This window comes from Tinamus guttatus, unplaced genomic scaffold (genome assembly GCF_059628265.1).
Source record: "Tinamus guttatus ecotype Peru unplaced genomic scaffold, ASM5962826v1 Tinamus_guttatus_pri_ptg000119l, whole genome shotgun sequence".
NCBI lineage: Eukaryota > Metazoa > Chordata > Aves > Tinamiformes > Tinamidae > Tinamus > Tinamus guttatus.
The window spans coordinates 2,689,941-2,705,636 of NW_028288653.1; the positions used below are offsets into that span (position 1 = coordinate 2,689,941).

Here is a 15,696-nt window from a genome sequence, read left to right on the forward strand (position 1 = left end):
TGGTACTATAGGAGAGGACGTTGATGCTTATATATGGCCATACTGCAATTCTGCACGCAATGGAAAGTAAAGCTGCTGAGTGGAATAGCCAGACTGCTGAGCTGTAACGTAGGAAGGGTTCGTAGGTATGTCCAACTCCAGATTTGCTAGCTTTGGGTGCAAGAATTGAATCTGCAAGGCATATGGATGAGCCCACAGTTGCTCAGTCTCCCACTGGAGCCGGTTCTGCTGCTGGAAAGAGCATGTGGACAGTTGTCGTCAGAGTGGTACCAGAGGGGAGCGCAAAGGAACGACTCCAGCTTGCCTTTTTTTTTTATCACTCAGCTGCACTAAAGCCTTATGCCTCTGGTAGCCAGTGCTGGAGCAGTGAGAAGCTGTTTTTGCTGCTGTGCTCTTACAGGAGAAGCTTGGCTGCATTAACTCTTAAAAAAAACAAGCACCTAGACAACTAGAGCAAAATCCAGTGATGGACGTTGCCTTCACAGAAGCCAGCAGCAGCTCCCATGGAGGCACCGACTGGCGGGATTTTACCCTTGTCACCTGCACAGAAACAGTGACTTTCACTGAAGTGGTGGAGGAAGAGGAGTGGGGATCCTTTTATTATTCCTTTAAGGTATGGACAGCATGCATTACTTTGCTCACATGCCTGCAGCTTTGGTGTATTTTCAGCATCCCCTGCAAGGAGGCAGCTCGTATTATAGAACTTTTTCGCCTGAATGTTTGTGTCTTTATATCTCTGTAAAGACAGCTGGCAACATGTGGGAATCATTTACTGGGGAAAAAAAAATCACTGTAGGATTTGGACTTCAAACTCACAGGTCTTGGCCAACTGTATCTACTTCTAATCGGGGATGGTATTGGTATTGTTTTTCTAAAGAGGTATTGTAGCTATGCATTCATCTTACTTTAATCAAAGGCTTTTATTAGCTTAATGCATCATTTATGTAATTTGTAATAGGCATCATCTTGATGTAAGGGATTTATTTTTCAATTTTTCAGCTACAACATACACTATACACAAGTGAGAGTTATTTTTATTTCTTTAAATTAGGGAGGGCAGGTTCTAATTAGTTGGTTTGTTTGCTTTTAACTTCGGGGTGGGGGGGAGTGTCAGTGTCTCATGAAAGCTGCTTTTAAGATGTATCAGATGTATCATGCAGTGGTAAGTGCTGCTGAATGACGCAAGAAGTGTATTCACTCTTCTCCCAAAATAAACTTCCTACTTACAGTATATGGATGTAGGGAGAGGATGGAAGGGATACAGAATTACATTTTGCACAGATTTCTGTGCCTGTTGTTATTGTTTCATTGCAACCTGTGTGCCATGTGTCTCTTCGCTGTTGTGGCACATTGTATAAGTTAAGTTCAAGTTATTAAAATGTCTATCAAGAAGTACCCTGCTATTCTTTCTGGACTTCATGGCTGAACAGATTTGTTTCAGACAGAAAAACACAGACGTTCAGATTATTTGACAATGTTGAATACAAAGGAATATGTTTCAGAGGCAAGGTTTGATTTCGAAGAGATTTTTACTAGTCTGATGTAGTGGAATCAATGGAATTATAACAGGTTTCCACCCTGTTAAGAAAAAAAAAAAAAAGATCTGTAGTGCTACAATTAACTAATGAGGATTTCTCTACATGATGCTGGCATTTTTTTTTTTTTATCTTGACAAGACAGCACTTTTTTATCCGGGATTTTAAGAACGAAAACTGCATCTGTTCATGTGTGTGTTAAACTCCTAAAATGCTCTTGAAAAAGGCAGAAGTGGGCAAAACAATTTTAACAACTTTATCTCCTTTCTTTTCTCCACCACTCAGAGCTGTGAATTTGAACAATGTCATGGGAGCAGTATTTTGCAGTGGCAAAAGTGACAATTACTTCCATGATTAGAAACGACCGCAGGCAGAAAAATGCTCTGCAAAAGGGGAGATATAAAGTAAATTACACTAATTAGGATACCACGGATAGTCACGCATGCTTGTCCGTTGCCAAAGGAAACTCATTCTGTTAGCAGAGAACTTCTTGTGAGACTCCCTGTGTGCTGCCTCCTCCACCGGGGCTGCCCGCGCGGTGGGTTGTGTCCTGGCCGCATCTCCAGCCACACAAACCTGCCTCTTCACAGCAGCGACGCTCTGGTTGAGGAGCTAGAGCAATGGAAGGTCAGTGGATCCAAAAGCAGTCAGAGGTCAGGGTGTAGGTGTAAATGGGGCTTTGGCCAGCTCTCAGGGTTTTCAGTGCAATGGGTCCCCAACACGTTACACTCGCCACATGCTCTTCCAGTATGGAGCTCAGGCATCCATGGATTCCTGTCTGGGAAATGCAGAGGGACTCATGGCAAAGAGCATGGAGGGGAAAGAATGGTTCCTCTTCCTTTAACTTTTTTTTTTCCTTTTCTCTCCTGCTTTAATTGGAAAAAGGAAGGAAAAAAAAAAAGGCACTAGCTTGATCCATTTCATGGCTCTCAGGGATTCCAAACCACCTTTGACTTGCAGATTTTTCTCACCAGCTTTTGGCTATTCTGAGGCTTTGCCTCTGATCTGATAAAGGCATTCAGTTTTGACTAATGTAAGACACTCTGGGCCAGTGAAAGAAAGTATAAAAGAATTGTGACTTTTAATCCCTGCACTGGAGGAGCCGGGTTGGAGTGAGCTTCATGCAGCAAAACCGCCACGGAGGGAAGCGTGACAGCCAAGAGTAAGGCACTAACTCCAGGTCATGGATGGGTTTTCAGTCCTATCCCTCAAAGCATTTCCCTACTGACTACATTAGGTGGGTGCCTTTGGCCATGAGATCTCCCCAGAGACTCATCAACGGGGACAAAGTACCCACTGCCAGGTAGTGTCTGGGTCATGCTTTGGTGATACGTGACTCAGAGCATTTCAGTGGCGAAAAGTCCTGCTTGGGGTTAAATTCTGAATGCCTTCCTGCTCCCCTTTCAGAAGTATTTGAATTTCTGTCCATTCTTCTTCAGAGCTTAACAACTAAGACCTCCTCCACTTGAAATTAAACAGAATTTTGTTGCCAGTTCAGTTAGTTAGACTTTTTCTCCCTCCATTTTGGCTGATAGAATGAGCATTTCTTCCACTTGGAGCAATGTGTGTTTTCTCGCCAGTGTTCATTACTGTATCTGCTTGGCCAGGCACTACTGTTGCTTGTGGAGCTGTGGCCCTTCACTATACCAAGGTAGACCTCGGGTCCAGAGCTCCAAGTCACAGTTTTGGGGCAAGTATGACTGCAACCACATGCCATGCAGTGTGCAAAATCAGCTAGTGCCTCCCAAAGGGGACAAGAGAGTGACTCATCCTGACCTATGTTTAAGTCTTGCTGTTGCGTTGTGGTCAAGTTTTCATGGACAGCTGAGTTGTGTCTTCTCAGGTTCTTTTGTGTAATGTATGCTGTTAGATTTCTTAAACCACAAGCACTAAAAGGGGTGCTGGCTGTGTCCACACCAAATTCATAACACATGTGCAAATTGGTATTAATTACAGCTCCTACATTCCATTCCAGTCTGAAGGAGAGCTCATTACATCTTTTTTCCAAACTCCCCCATATGTATTTAATCTATATAAAAGTGGGTGTTAACTGCCCTCTTCTAAATAGAGAGATCAAAGAGAACTGAGACTATCTAAACATCTGTGTTTACCTCTGACACTAGGTGGAGAGACACTGATATCTCAGGGTAGGTTCACGGTGGGGAGGAAGGCTTCCCTACTCTCTCTCCTCTCGGAAGCCAGCAGGGGCTGGGAGTCCTCATCAAGGCTGCTGGGAGCTGCTTTCCATGTCAGGAGATCCAACAGCCCCGAGCCTTCCCTGAGGACAGATGCATGTGCTCATTTCTTAGACAGAAATGAGTAGGGCTCATCTCTTTTATAAGAGGCCTGTTGGGAAGCAGGATGCCAGGGAAGTTGCCCCGTGTCCCTGGAAGAGAATAAACATTGAAGCACTCCCAGCATTTCTCCATGGATTGGTATTGCCACCAGCATCTCCTGCCTCCCAGGAGACTGTGCTAGCTTTCACAAGCCTGTGGATTTTCTTATTTTGTTTTCTGCTGCCTAGATCTGAATCCTCACCAGTGCAGTGAGACATCATGGCTTTGGTGCTTACACCCAAAGTTGTTTGGGAACTCAGACCCCTGTGGGCCATGTAGGACCTCAGCCAGCAGGCTGAATATTGACATTGCCTAGCCTAGTGAGTCCTCGTTTCTGAGCAGCATTGCCCCAGCAGCAACACTGTATTAGAAATAGTGTGTGTGTTGAACACGCCACAAATTATCTTATATGAATAATCTAAATTCCCTGTTTTTTCAGAAAGGACTACTCTCTCTGCCTGTGCCTGTCCTCCTCCCCATCACAGCATTCCCAATACCAAAGAGATTTGGCCCAAATGGCCGTGATATTAAACAGAACTGCATAGCTCTGAGCTTCTGATCCAAGGGGCTCAATGTTCCTCACAAAGGCCAGGAACTACCACCCACAGCAAGCAGCTGAGGAGACTGAAGTGTAGGCTTATGTTAACTCGTTCTGCAGAGCAATCACCTAACAAGGGTTTGACTGCAGCGACCCAATTTAAGACAAAATCTGCTGGCCCTATCATTTCATCCAACTTTGTTACTGCCTAATGGGGAGAGAGGGAGAGAATTAAGTCTTTGTAAATATAGTACTGAGCACTCCTGAATGCAGGTATTGTAATATGCCATAATGACTCCTGCCATTCCTGAGATGCTGCAACACAATACCTGATCACCTCATAAAACAATCCTGGAGTGCTCTTGGCCAGGCTGGCCTCATCCATTAACTTAAATGCAATGTAGAAGTGACCTAGCTATATGACTGCTTGACTTGGTGTCACTCTGAGCAGCGCTTTTATACCAGCACCCCTCATATGTCTGATTCATTGGTCCACAGAACCCATGGGGTTTGAGTCTGCCTCTCTTATTTACACATGACTATAAAATACAGACTTCTCTAGTCTGTGAGATGTTTTCATTTTGCAGAATTGTCATACCTACAATTATCTTTTTCTTTATGATTGAGAAGGAAGAATATTTCACAGTTCTAATTGGGCTATCAAAATTGTACAATTATGGATGGGCTGCTGAGTGACCTTGTATTGTGTCCTCACATTGTAAATGTGCTAGGAAAAAATAGATATGTAAACCATGAAAACACTCCTGATGACATTAAAATGAGAGAAATCTATTTCTCCTTCTCTCTTAGGGTACAATGGGTAAAAAAAAAAAGTGCAATAGCAGAATAATAGAGTCTTTATTTATTATCTGTCTTGTACCAAAATAGAGCAGAATAGCAATGTGAACTATGTCCTAGGAAAACTGGATTGTTACTCTTTGTTATTGACTGAAAATTTGAAAGGATATCACAGCAATTCACAAGCATTAAATGCTGCACAATTAAATTTCTATCTCATGCCTCATGGTGAAATTAGATGTAAGAAATATATCTGTATATATTTAACTGGGGATCCCCTAAAAATGGTCTGTTTGTTAGATTTCAAAAAGAAATGAGAGTAATATCAGTAATAAAGAGATTTCTTGTGAGAAATGATTTAATGAATATGCCTCCTTGCACTGTTTCCCTAAATCTAAATAGGTGAAAATGTTACAGCTTTTCCTCTAGCACCTTAATAATCACAGATGAAAAGGGCTACACAGCATGGACAAAAAAAATAAAAATAAAAATAAACACTTCCTGTTTGGTGAAACAGAAAACATGAGCACAGGCCCTTTAGAGCAGTGTCCTTCCTTCAGCCCAAGAGACAAATCTGGAGCTGAATCGCTGACCATACACTTTAAATCAGACTCAATTCCAGGTCAAGCCACGGAAAAAAAAACAAAAACAAAAAAACCCCACACTTCTAACCATCCAATTAGCTGCCCACACTGCCCACATACTCTTTTCAAATTCAAGCACAGCAGAAGTATTTCTAAAAAAATGTATGGAACCTAACTTTGAACCTGTACTTCTTTCAGGCTCTGTTATCCAGAGCTTTTTGATGTCAATCAACCTGGCCATGCCAGATACTTTAGGAACACCTCATGTGAGCAGTCTATGCTAATATCTTTTCATTTTTGCCATATTGGGTGGAAAATGTTCTTTCCAACACACTCACACTGTAGGAACAACCAGTGTAGCTGTTGCTAGCTGTGGCAAGTCAGCCTTGAGGTTTCAGTGATCTTCCCATCAGTTCAGCGTGTTTCTTTCGTATTGAAACTGGAGTCATCTGCAAAAGATTCTCAGCCCCTTTTCTGATTTTCTTTCTCCACAAATTTTCCTTACCTTTTTTTTTTATCTCTTGAGCCTTAGGAGGTGGCTTGAATTAGTCATCTGATCTTCCACATTCAGATACTTGTACTGTGCAATGTTTACTTCCAGCCTAAGTGCTCCCAGTATTGTTCCTATTTTGCTTAAATTAATTTGTGGCTCAACTTTGTTCTTTCCTGGCAGTCGGATATGCTATCTGGTACTAAAGAATATGTACCTTTTACTCTCTCACTGTGCACCTTATCTTCAAACAGATTTCTGTTTTTTTTTTTGTTGTTGTTGCTCTGTTTTACTTTTTGTCAGTCTTTCTAATATATATCTATATTAAAGAACCTTTATTGTGGTTTTAGCCTGCCACAATGTAATTGTGATCCTTTCACTGGCATCCCACCCTGCTCCTGACAGCTCAGCCTTTGACCTGGTCACACCCTGGCAGAAACCCCTCATCTCAGAGCACTGCATAAGCATAACACAGATGTCACCTAGTATTTTAAAATTACTTTCCCTAGGCCTGACTATCTGTGTCATTCCCATACCAACAGCTTTTACACATTAACTCTTTTACATACCTTTCCCCACAAACATCTGAGTTTGATAACATGCAACTTTTGCATAGTTTTCACCTGAATACTTGCTTGCATATGTCTTTGTTTTAGCCTAATTCTTATGGAAAATAGGTCTGGTACCACACTTCTGTATGCATGTATGCCCCAATCATACAATAATTTAGGTTGGGAGGGACCTCTGGAGGTCATCTGGGCAAACCACCCTGTTGAAAGCAGGTTTAAACTACACAGGTTTCTCAGGACTATGTCCAGTCAAATTTTGAATAACTCCAGGAATGGAGATCCCACAGCCACTCAGGGCTCCCATTCCACCCTCATGATGAACACTTTTTTACTCCTAATATCTAATCCAGGTTTCCCATGTTCTAAATCTTCCTGTTGCAACGCTTCTCATCTTTTCACTGTGCACTTCTAAGAGCTTGGTTCCATGTTCCCCACACCCGCCGTCCAGGCAGTCATGGTGGCAGCAAGTTGCCTCAAGGCTCCTCGCCTGGCTCATCCCACCTGTGTCTCAGCCTCTCCTCATACATCCCAGCCCCCAGTCATCTTGTGAGCCCTTTCTTGGACTCGTTCAAGCAACTCTATGCCTTTCTTGACACTGGGGAGCCCCAAAGTGTACAACAAAGTACAACAGATGCAGAGGGAAAAAAACACTTCCCTTGGCCTACTCACTGCACTTTTGCTAATATAGCTCACCATTGGTTGGCCTTCTTACACCTGTAACTTAGGGTCAGCTTGCCTCCAGCACTCCCAGTCCTGCTTTGAAAAGCTGCTTTCCAGCTATTTGACCCTTCTCCAACTCTGCTGTATTCCATCCCAGTTGCAGGTCTTTGCGTTTGCTTTTGTTAAACTCTGTGATTTTTCTCATAACTCTTTTCTCTAGTCTGCCAAGATCCCCATGAACATCAACCCTGCCCTCATATTTTTATTTTTAATACAAAATTTATTAAATATGTCAGAGGTTGTATTAATACTTTTAAGACTCTTTAATTAAATTGTGCCAAAGGGTGTCTGTTTTTAATTTCTTTCAATGTCACAATCCAAAGAGCAATGAGAGGTAAACTGACTGAATTCCAACTGAGATCAGGTGAGCTGCATAGAACCAGTTTGCTTCAACAAAAACATTAAAAAAAAAACTTTTGTGACATCCTAAACAGGGGCCACTAAATTTGCAAATCTTTCCTGTATATACTCAGTACTCAGTCACAGTTGAAGACTCCAGATCTCCTTCAACAGGGTCAAAATACTGCAAAATCTAGACCCCTCCTTTAGCTTACATAGGCTTCCATTTGAAGTGATTATTTCAGAGATTAAGGGGGAAAAGATAATTTTCCTCTTAATTTTCCTCTTATCTCTTTTCTTTTCTCTTTTCTTTTCTTTTCTCTTTTCTTTTCTTTTCTTTTCTTTTCTTTTCTTTTCTTTTCTTTTCTTTTCTTTTCTTTTCTTTTCTTTTCTTTTCTTTTCTTTTCTTTTCTTTTCTTTTCTTTTCTTTTCTTTTCTGAATGTGCAATATAATCTACTAGGGTAAACTTGATTATGAACATGCCATGTTCTCCAACCTAACAAGCAGATTTATAAGTTTATTTCATATTATCTGATAAGAATTTGTGAAAATATTTGTGTTTCATTATTATTATGTCTCTATTGCTACAATAAATTACACTAGGAACATTATTCTTAATAGCAACCAAAGGCAAGTGGTCAGACTGCTTGCATAATTTAATCAACCAACAAGAAAAAAATCATTCAGAAAAAATTCGGTGAAAATCATTAGTCAGCTCCAAACTTAGAATTCCCCGTGATATCAAAGAATGGACCCTTTTCTTCACTCTGATGTCCTGATTAGAGACGTGCAGCAATAGGGTGTCCCCTTCTCAAGCATTAAGGTTTACTATAGCCCTCCTCTCTTAAGAGGCTAGCCAGTTACCTAAAGACCTAAAGACCTTCGCACACCTCCCTCTCATTTTTTTGGTTTGTGCCATGGCGGGATGTAAATCCCTGAGAAACAAGTGAGCAACAAGGATGGTTGGGAAGAATGGGAAGCAGGGGCAGCATCACAGTACCAAAATGTCTCCTCGTGGGTCTCAAAGGATTTAGCTACTGACTCAATTGAAGCTACTGCACCAGAACTACTCTTTGCTGCCAGGGCTGGATGAGTATGAGGTACCTGGGCTGGTATCTCTCTTCAGGTCTTGCCTGGGAGGTTTATTCATTCTGTTTTTTACCACTCCCTAAGGCACAGCTCCCCAGTCACTAGGGCGTGCTTTCCTCCTCTGCTATTTACTGATCTTCAGAGAGTGCTTTTTCTTTGAATGCCAGACTTCATACTTTCCCCATCACAATCAGCAAAATGAGAAGTAATCCAGGATAAAAATCAGAAGTTAACTCATGCTCAGGCATTTATTGTGTTAAACATATCCCATGACTGAACTCCCCCCACTGCAACAAGTCAGAGTTACTGTATGAAGAGCCTGCAAGCAGACTTCAGAGGAAAAAAAATCATTGATATTAGATAGGTGCAAGAGACAGTAAAATAAAAGATGCCTACAACCCAGAAGGATCCCTTCTGTCTATGGATGGTTTATGAGCCAAGAGTGAGTGACACACAAGGTTCACAGAAATGATTTTTCAAGTGTTAAGCACAGAACATGTCATGCTAGACTTATTGCAGCCAATGAATTCAGAAATTTTGTCAGAGAGACAAAGTAACAAGCCACTTCTATAAGAGAATAAAAATGCCCACCAATTTCAGAGAGGTTTTTCTGGCTTACATTCCTTCCGTGAAGAGACTTGTTTCATGGGCAAAAGCTGGCTTTAATCTCTAAGCAAATTAGCAGAATATGCATATGTGCTCCTCGTGTCCAGCACTTCCATGCTCTGAACACAGCAGTCTTATGGACTTGCAATGTATACAATAGCTGTAGTCGCACTGGGGCAACTGTGACCTTCAATTAGTCACCAGCATTTTTAGTTTTGCTAATCTAAAAGAACTGGTGTATGAAACTAACCACTATCACAGTGTTCTTGTGTGATTTAATACGTTTACAATTAAATTGCAAAGGCACCCCTTGCCAGCAGCTTCTACATAGAGTTTGGGGAGACAATATTTTTTTTTCTTTTCCAGAACACCTCTGGTGCCCATGTAAGATGTTATTAAACAATGATTTCTGAAAAATCTCTCTGTAAAAAAAAAAATCTATTTAATAAACAATAAGATATGAAATGAAGCACCTCTATGTTTAAGCAATCTGAGTGTGAGAAATGTAACAGAATTACAGAAAATAATCTGAAGTTCAGGGACAGATCAGCTATATCTCTAATCTAATAGTTATTTTTAAGACCTGAAGGGGTGGAGGCTTCACTGCCTCGATCAATTTAGATCACTATATTTTTTAATGGTCCACTTGAATTCCTTGCTGTAATCTTGCTTCACTGATTTTTGACTGATCTGCAGTGAATTTGAAGAAGAGACTATTCCCTTCCTTTTTGGCAGCTGCCTTTTTGCCTGTTCAAGACTGCAATCATATTTTCCTGCAGCCTGCTTTTTGCTAGATTACACAACTTCAGTCAGTCAGTCTTTTCTGCGGCCATCGGTCTGCGTCCTTCTTGAAAGAGACTGCCCAAAAGTGGACACGGTTCAGCAATGGGCTATAGTGCATGGCTTAGGGGGGGCGCTACCCTGGTGTTGAACCCATGGTGGTGCTGGCCATTTCCATGGTAGCACATTATTTATTCAATTAATGTTCCAGTTATGAGACACTTCACCCGCTACACGCCTGGCATAGAGATGATGATGATGAGGTCTTGCCCAACCCGAGCTGGCTACAGCTGCCACAATGTAGACCCCAACACTTGTCCTCTACTGAACTGCATCCTGTTATTTTCCAGCACACCTTTCTACTACATCAATGTCGTTCTGAATTTTGATCCTAGCTGTCGTGACAGTCTTTATCAGTGTGGGCATCCCATTTATGACCACAGAATATTTCTTTTGCACGCTCATGCAGCCTTGGAGAGGCTGCAGTGATTTGACTGTTATCATATCTCCTTAATCCCGAAGAATGAGATCTTTTTTTCTCTCTCTGACTGGAAGCTACCACAAACAGAAGGAATAGAAACCCTGGCTTTATTCCTTTGTTTACATCCTTTCAAAAACATAATTTTTTTATTTAGCTTTTGTACCTTTTAGTTCATTTCTGCAGGGTGGTTGAATATTACATTTCCATAGCGCCTAAAACTACTAAACCGCTAAGCAGTGGTCTTTCTTGTGACAGAATGGGATTTAAACTGATTGTATGTACTGTCCTCAAGGTGTGGAAACATCCTCCAGCACAGCCTCTGCCTCTCCAGAGGTTCTCTTTCTGTAGGAATCATAAGACCTGAATGTCAGAGACTGATTCTGTTTTAACTCTTATCAGGATAATATAGGAATACATTTTTTTCAAGAAAATGCTTTCCTAAGAGCACTTCAGAGCACATCAGAGAAAATCAGAGCTAAACTTCTCCCTACATTTTTTTTTTCATATGCAAAAGATCTTTTTTGAAATGGAAACAAACAAAATCCCAATGAGAGTCCTCCAATTTCAAGGACAAATATGATGTAAAATCTTACATGTTTCTCTATGTTGTCTTCCCAAAGGTGGGAGCTGGGTGGGTAGGTCTGGGTTAGTGGCTGCCCAAAGCAGCGACTGCTGCACGGGTCACACCAAGAGCCCCTTTCCTCCAGCCTTGCTGGTGAAGGTTTCCTCATGAGGGCCAGCAGGCAAGGAGCACAGGTCATACTGCAGCTGCAGCCCTCATCTTGCTCCTCCTGTTTTCCCTCTAGCCCCCTCAGTGTGGGATTGGTGGCAGGAACATGGAGATCCCAAACAAGTGATTTGGCACATCAGGCATCTCAGCCCTGTTGCTGGGATGTGAATGCGGGCGACTCGTGCAGCTGAAGCACAGGAAAGCTGTAAGGAGGCAGAGTGGGAGACTCGTGGTCCTGCCAGACGTAAGTGCTGCAACCTGTCTCCTTGTGCAACGTCATCAAAAGCAGGAGTCTGCCAAAAACAGGGAGCAGGAGCAGGTTTTGGGAGAGGAAATGTATGGAGACCCTTCTGGAAGATGGCTTTACTTTCATAACTAGTAGTTCCACTGAGACACGTTATTTTTTTACTCACGGACTGAACAAGTTAATAGAAGTTAATAGTAACGTACATGTTGTTGCTGTTGGTATGTCAGGACTTCTTTTTCATTCTGAGCTCCTCTCTATTATGCTCTTCGAACAAAACTGCATCAAGCATAATTTCTATGATTTATCTAATTGCTGCAGAAGAGCAGCAAGCTGAATTCCTCTGGGCCATGACATGTAGTTTCACACAGGACAGCTTTTCTAAACAAAAAGTCTGCAGAAATACAGAAATGCCATGGTGACTCCATCTGTACTCACTGCATCTCAGGTTCAGCATCGGAGCTGGTCATCCGGCAAGGAAAAAACAGGGACTTCACAGTCCTACTTGGCCAGGAGAAGCCTACTGAGCAGCCAGTGAAAAAATATCTGTCTTGTGCATAGAGATGAACAAGTGGCTTTTGGCAGGATAAGATAAGATGCATGTGCTCATACCACAGAAGGAAATGCGCATGTGTGCGTCCTTAACTTTGTGTCCAGAGGATCCGGATGCTTTGAAAACATGAGCAACTTTCCTACCTCTTCCCATTGCGCACACTGCCACTAGGGGCCGTTTGGTCATCATGTATTGCTCGCCTCCCAGTTTCGCTTTTCCTTGCAGTCGGTCGTGCTTGCCTTGCAATCTTGGTTACGTCTAGATCATAGAGTTGATGTCAAAATTGCATCCCATACCCACTGTGGCTGGGAAGAAGTGGTTATTTCCCCAAATTTATCTGAAGGAGCCAAGCTGTCAATATTCCTTACAAAATGAGGCAGCTGGTTATTTCACAGTTTGCTGGAGCAACACAAGAAAACTGAAGACTGCCTCTCATTTTAGTGCTAAGTGCTGAACACAGATGCTTCTAGTGATTTTGTGAAAATATAAGTAATATGCAGACATTGCAAATAAAACTGGAATGAATATCAACATCTGTGGTGCATGCTAATGTTTTCTGAAAGGAAATACGTGCAATGAATATCTTTTGGAAGAAATGATTAAAAGCAATTAGCAAAACTCACATTTAACTCTCTTTCTTGTTTTTTTTTTTTTCTTTTTTTTTTCCCTGACACTAACTCACTGGTTTAACCGAAGTTACTATCCACTGACCTACCTATATGCTTTTTTTCTGTTCTCAGACTGAGCAGCTGGTGACCCTTTGGATTCTCTTTATTGTCACAATTGCTGGAAATGCCATCGTGCTGTTCTCCACCTGGAAGAGGAAGCGGAAATCTCGAATGACCTTCTTTGTCACACAGCTGGCAATCACAGGTAATGTGTGGGAGGGAAAGGGGTTTCTGAACTGCACACTGCTCAGTACCAAAATGACAGAAAGTGTTTGCACAAATGAGAAGATTCAAGGTGAACAGTGGAAAATTCGGTCGCCACCTAATGTCTTTATCTTGTCTGCAGTTTGTCAGAAGATAGATCAATGACTGCTTATCTTAGGGCTGTCTGCCTCTGATCTAAAAAGATGTTACTGTATATAATATCTGTGTCAGACAGCAGCTGCAACTCACTAATTTCATTGAATCTTATCTTCCAGCCCCAATTTGCATCCACATTTTCAAGTAGTTATGTCCCCAGCTGTTGCCACAAAACTTCTTAAATTACCTCATAACAGTGTTGCTCCATCGATTTATATACACGCATTGAAAGGAGAAAATAACTTCCTGTCATCTGGTTTGGCCAAGTAATGTAGATATAAAGATACAGATGTTGAGATGAATGCATTTTATTAATTTTTTGAATGAGAAAAGGGAAGTTGATTCAAAAATGTTGTCATTTTATATGTACAGGATATACAGAGTATACTGAAATATACAGAAACATGGTTTGGAAAAGGACGGTCTCAACAAACAGGAATAGAAACAGAAACAGAAATAGCACTTCATTTCTCTCTGGCCTCGAACGGCCTGAATTTGTGCAGTTTTAATAGTTTCCCAGAGGAAAACATCCGCTCTTTTTATAACAATGTCCTGCTACTAATCCCATCTTATGAAAAAGCTGTGCTGTATCGTTAGTGTATGTTTTCTGTTGCTTTTATTTGTAAGATATGGGAGGAATTACAACACAGTTCTGCTAAAGAGAGTGTTTTCTCAGCAGTTTTGAGCCCTCCTTTGATGTCTGCTGTTCATCTGTTTACCCTGAAAAGGCAAAGGACTAGACTCCCCAGTTTTCAACATATATGTATTCTCGGCGAGTGAATGAACTCCTTCTCCTGGTCTCTAGCATATCTGCCCAGAGGTTCATGCTGTTTCAAATACTACCCCTCAGCTGAGAACATATACACCAACATGCACAAACTGATGCAAAGGGCCCGGCCCATAACTACAGATAGCTGATTGAAGAGCCATTGCAAGATGAAGAGGTGAACATTTGATGTGACTCCTCCTCTGAAATGTTGACAGATTTCCCTGTGAGTCATCCTTACCCAAAGTTCTCACTCCTTATCTCTGTAGACTTTCTTGTTATTTCCTCTGTGTGCTATCAGAAAATGCAGTTAAGTGATGTCGATATGGTCTTACGGTTCAGTTTAGAAATGTCTATCAGAGACAAGAATTACTGTACTCACATCAGTTCCACATTACCCAATCCCTGCCCAAAGCATTCCCGCTCTAGGACGTATATGGGAGAAATGGTAAAATTAGGCAAACAAGCAGCAGTATAGGACAAGAGCAAACCCAGGTGGTCACAGTCCATTTATCCTCTACCTCACCATCATCATGCAGCACTGCTATGAGAGGGGCTTTGAAGGAAGAGGGGCAGAAAATGACCATGTGTAGGGCTGCGCTGTGGGCACAAGAGTTGGGTCATTGATAGAAATTGAAAGGCACGGTTGATGTGATAATAGAAGAAGGCTCTCAATACAACGAAAGAAACTAGAGAGCAAAGGGCCATGTCCTGGTAAGAGAAGGATTTACAACAGCAAAGAAAGGGCCAATGAAGAGAAATAAGCACTCAAATTTCCATGTCAGAGGAATAAAGCAAGAAGTGAACAGAAGTGCCTTGACCAGGACAGGTCATGAGAAAGCTGGTCTACGTGAGATGTACTAGGAGGGGGGCTAGTACATCTCTTGCTGCTGTTGATGGGAGTTTTCACATTTTTGACCCATAGGAAAGGCTGACCTTTAGGAGCAAAATGAAGGCAAATAGCTATTCACTAGAGATTGAATATAGCCTACACTAAGGAAGCAGAAGGCCTTAACAGTGCAATTTGGAGGGAGTTGCAATAATCAGTGGCAGAGACAACACAACTATTTGATGTTTTCTTGTCAATAGGCTAATATCCTATTAGATGTGGGCAGCAAATAGTGCTTTGCAGCTAATACTACTGTATTGACTAAGAGCCACGTGCCACACTTGCTGATTTTTTTGACCTCTCCTTTCCAAACCTTGTCCCTGACTTCCAAAATCAGAACTTTTAAGTGCTTGAATTCATCAGTCTCTTCCATTTCAAATTACAGAAACTCACTCAGGAAAAATGTTTGACATTCACATCTGCAATGTTAGAAGAATTAACAGCAAAGCTCTTTTCAAGCAATGTTGACTTTGCTTTTGAGATACAGGAGTCAGACCTCTAATTTATCTTTCCTTCCCAAGAGTTCCTGTCAGCATTCTGGCACAAAGAAATGACTTAATTCCTGAAATGGAGCCATTTCACTTTCTTATCCTCAAAAATATTAACAAGAACAAAGCAAG

The 15,696-nt window shown here is 41.6% G+C and overlaps 1 protein-coding gene across 1 annotated transcript in view; it reads left to right on the forward strand.

The window, feature by feature from the left end:
* Positions 1-311: 311 nt before the first annotated feature.
* NPSR1 (neuropeptide S receptor 1) overlaps positions 312-15,696 on the forward strand; it is a 56,425-nt gene continuing 41,040 nt past the window's right edge. Inside the window, 3 exon segments of the mRNA XM_088521349.1 lie at positions 312-426; positions 428-613; positions 13,134-13,266. Of these exon segments, the coding sequence (XP_088377475.1) occupies positions 340-426; positions 428-613; positions 13,134-13,266 (406 nt within the window). The 5' untranslated portion in view covers positions 312-339.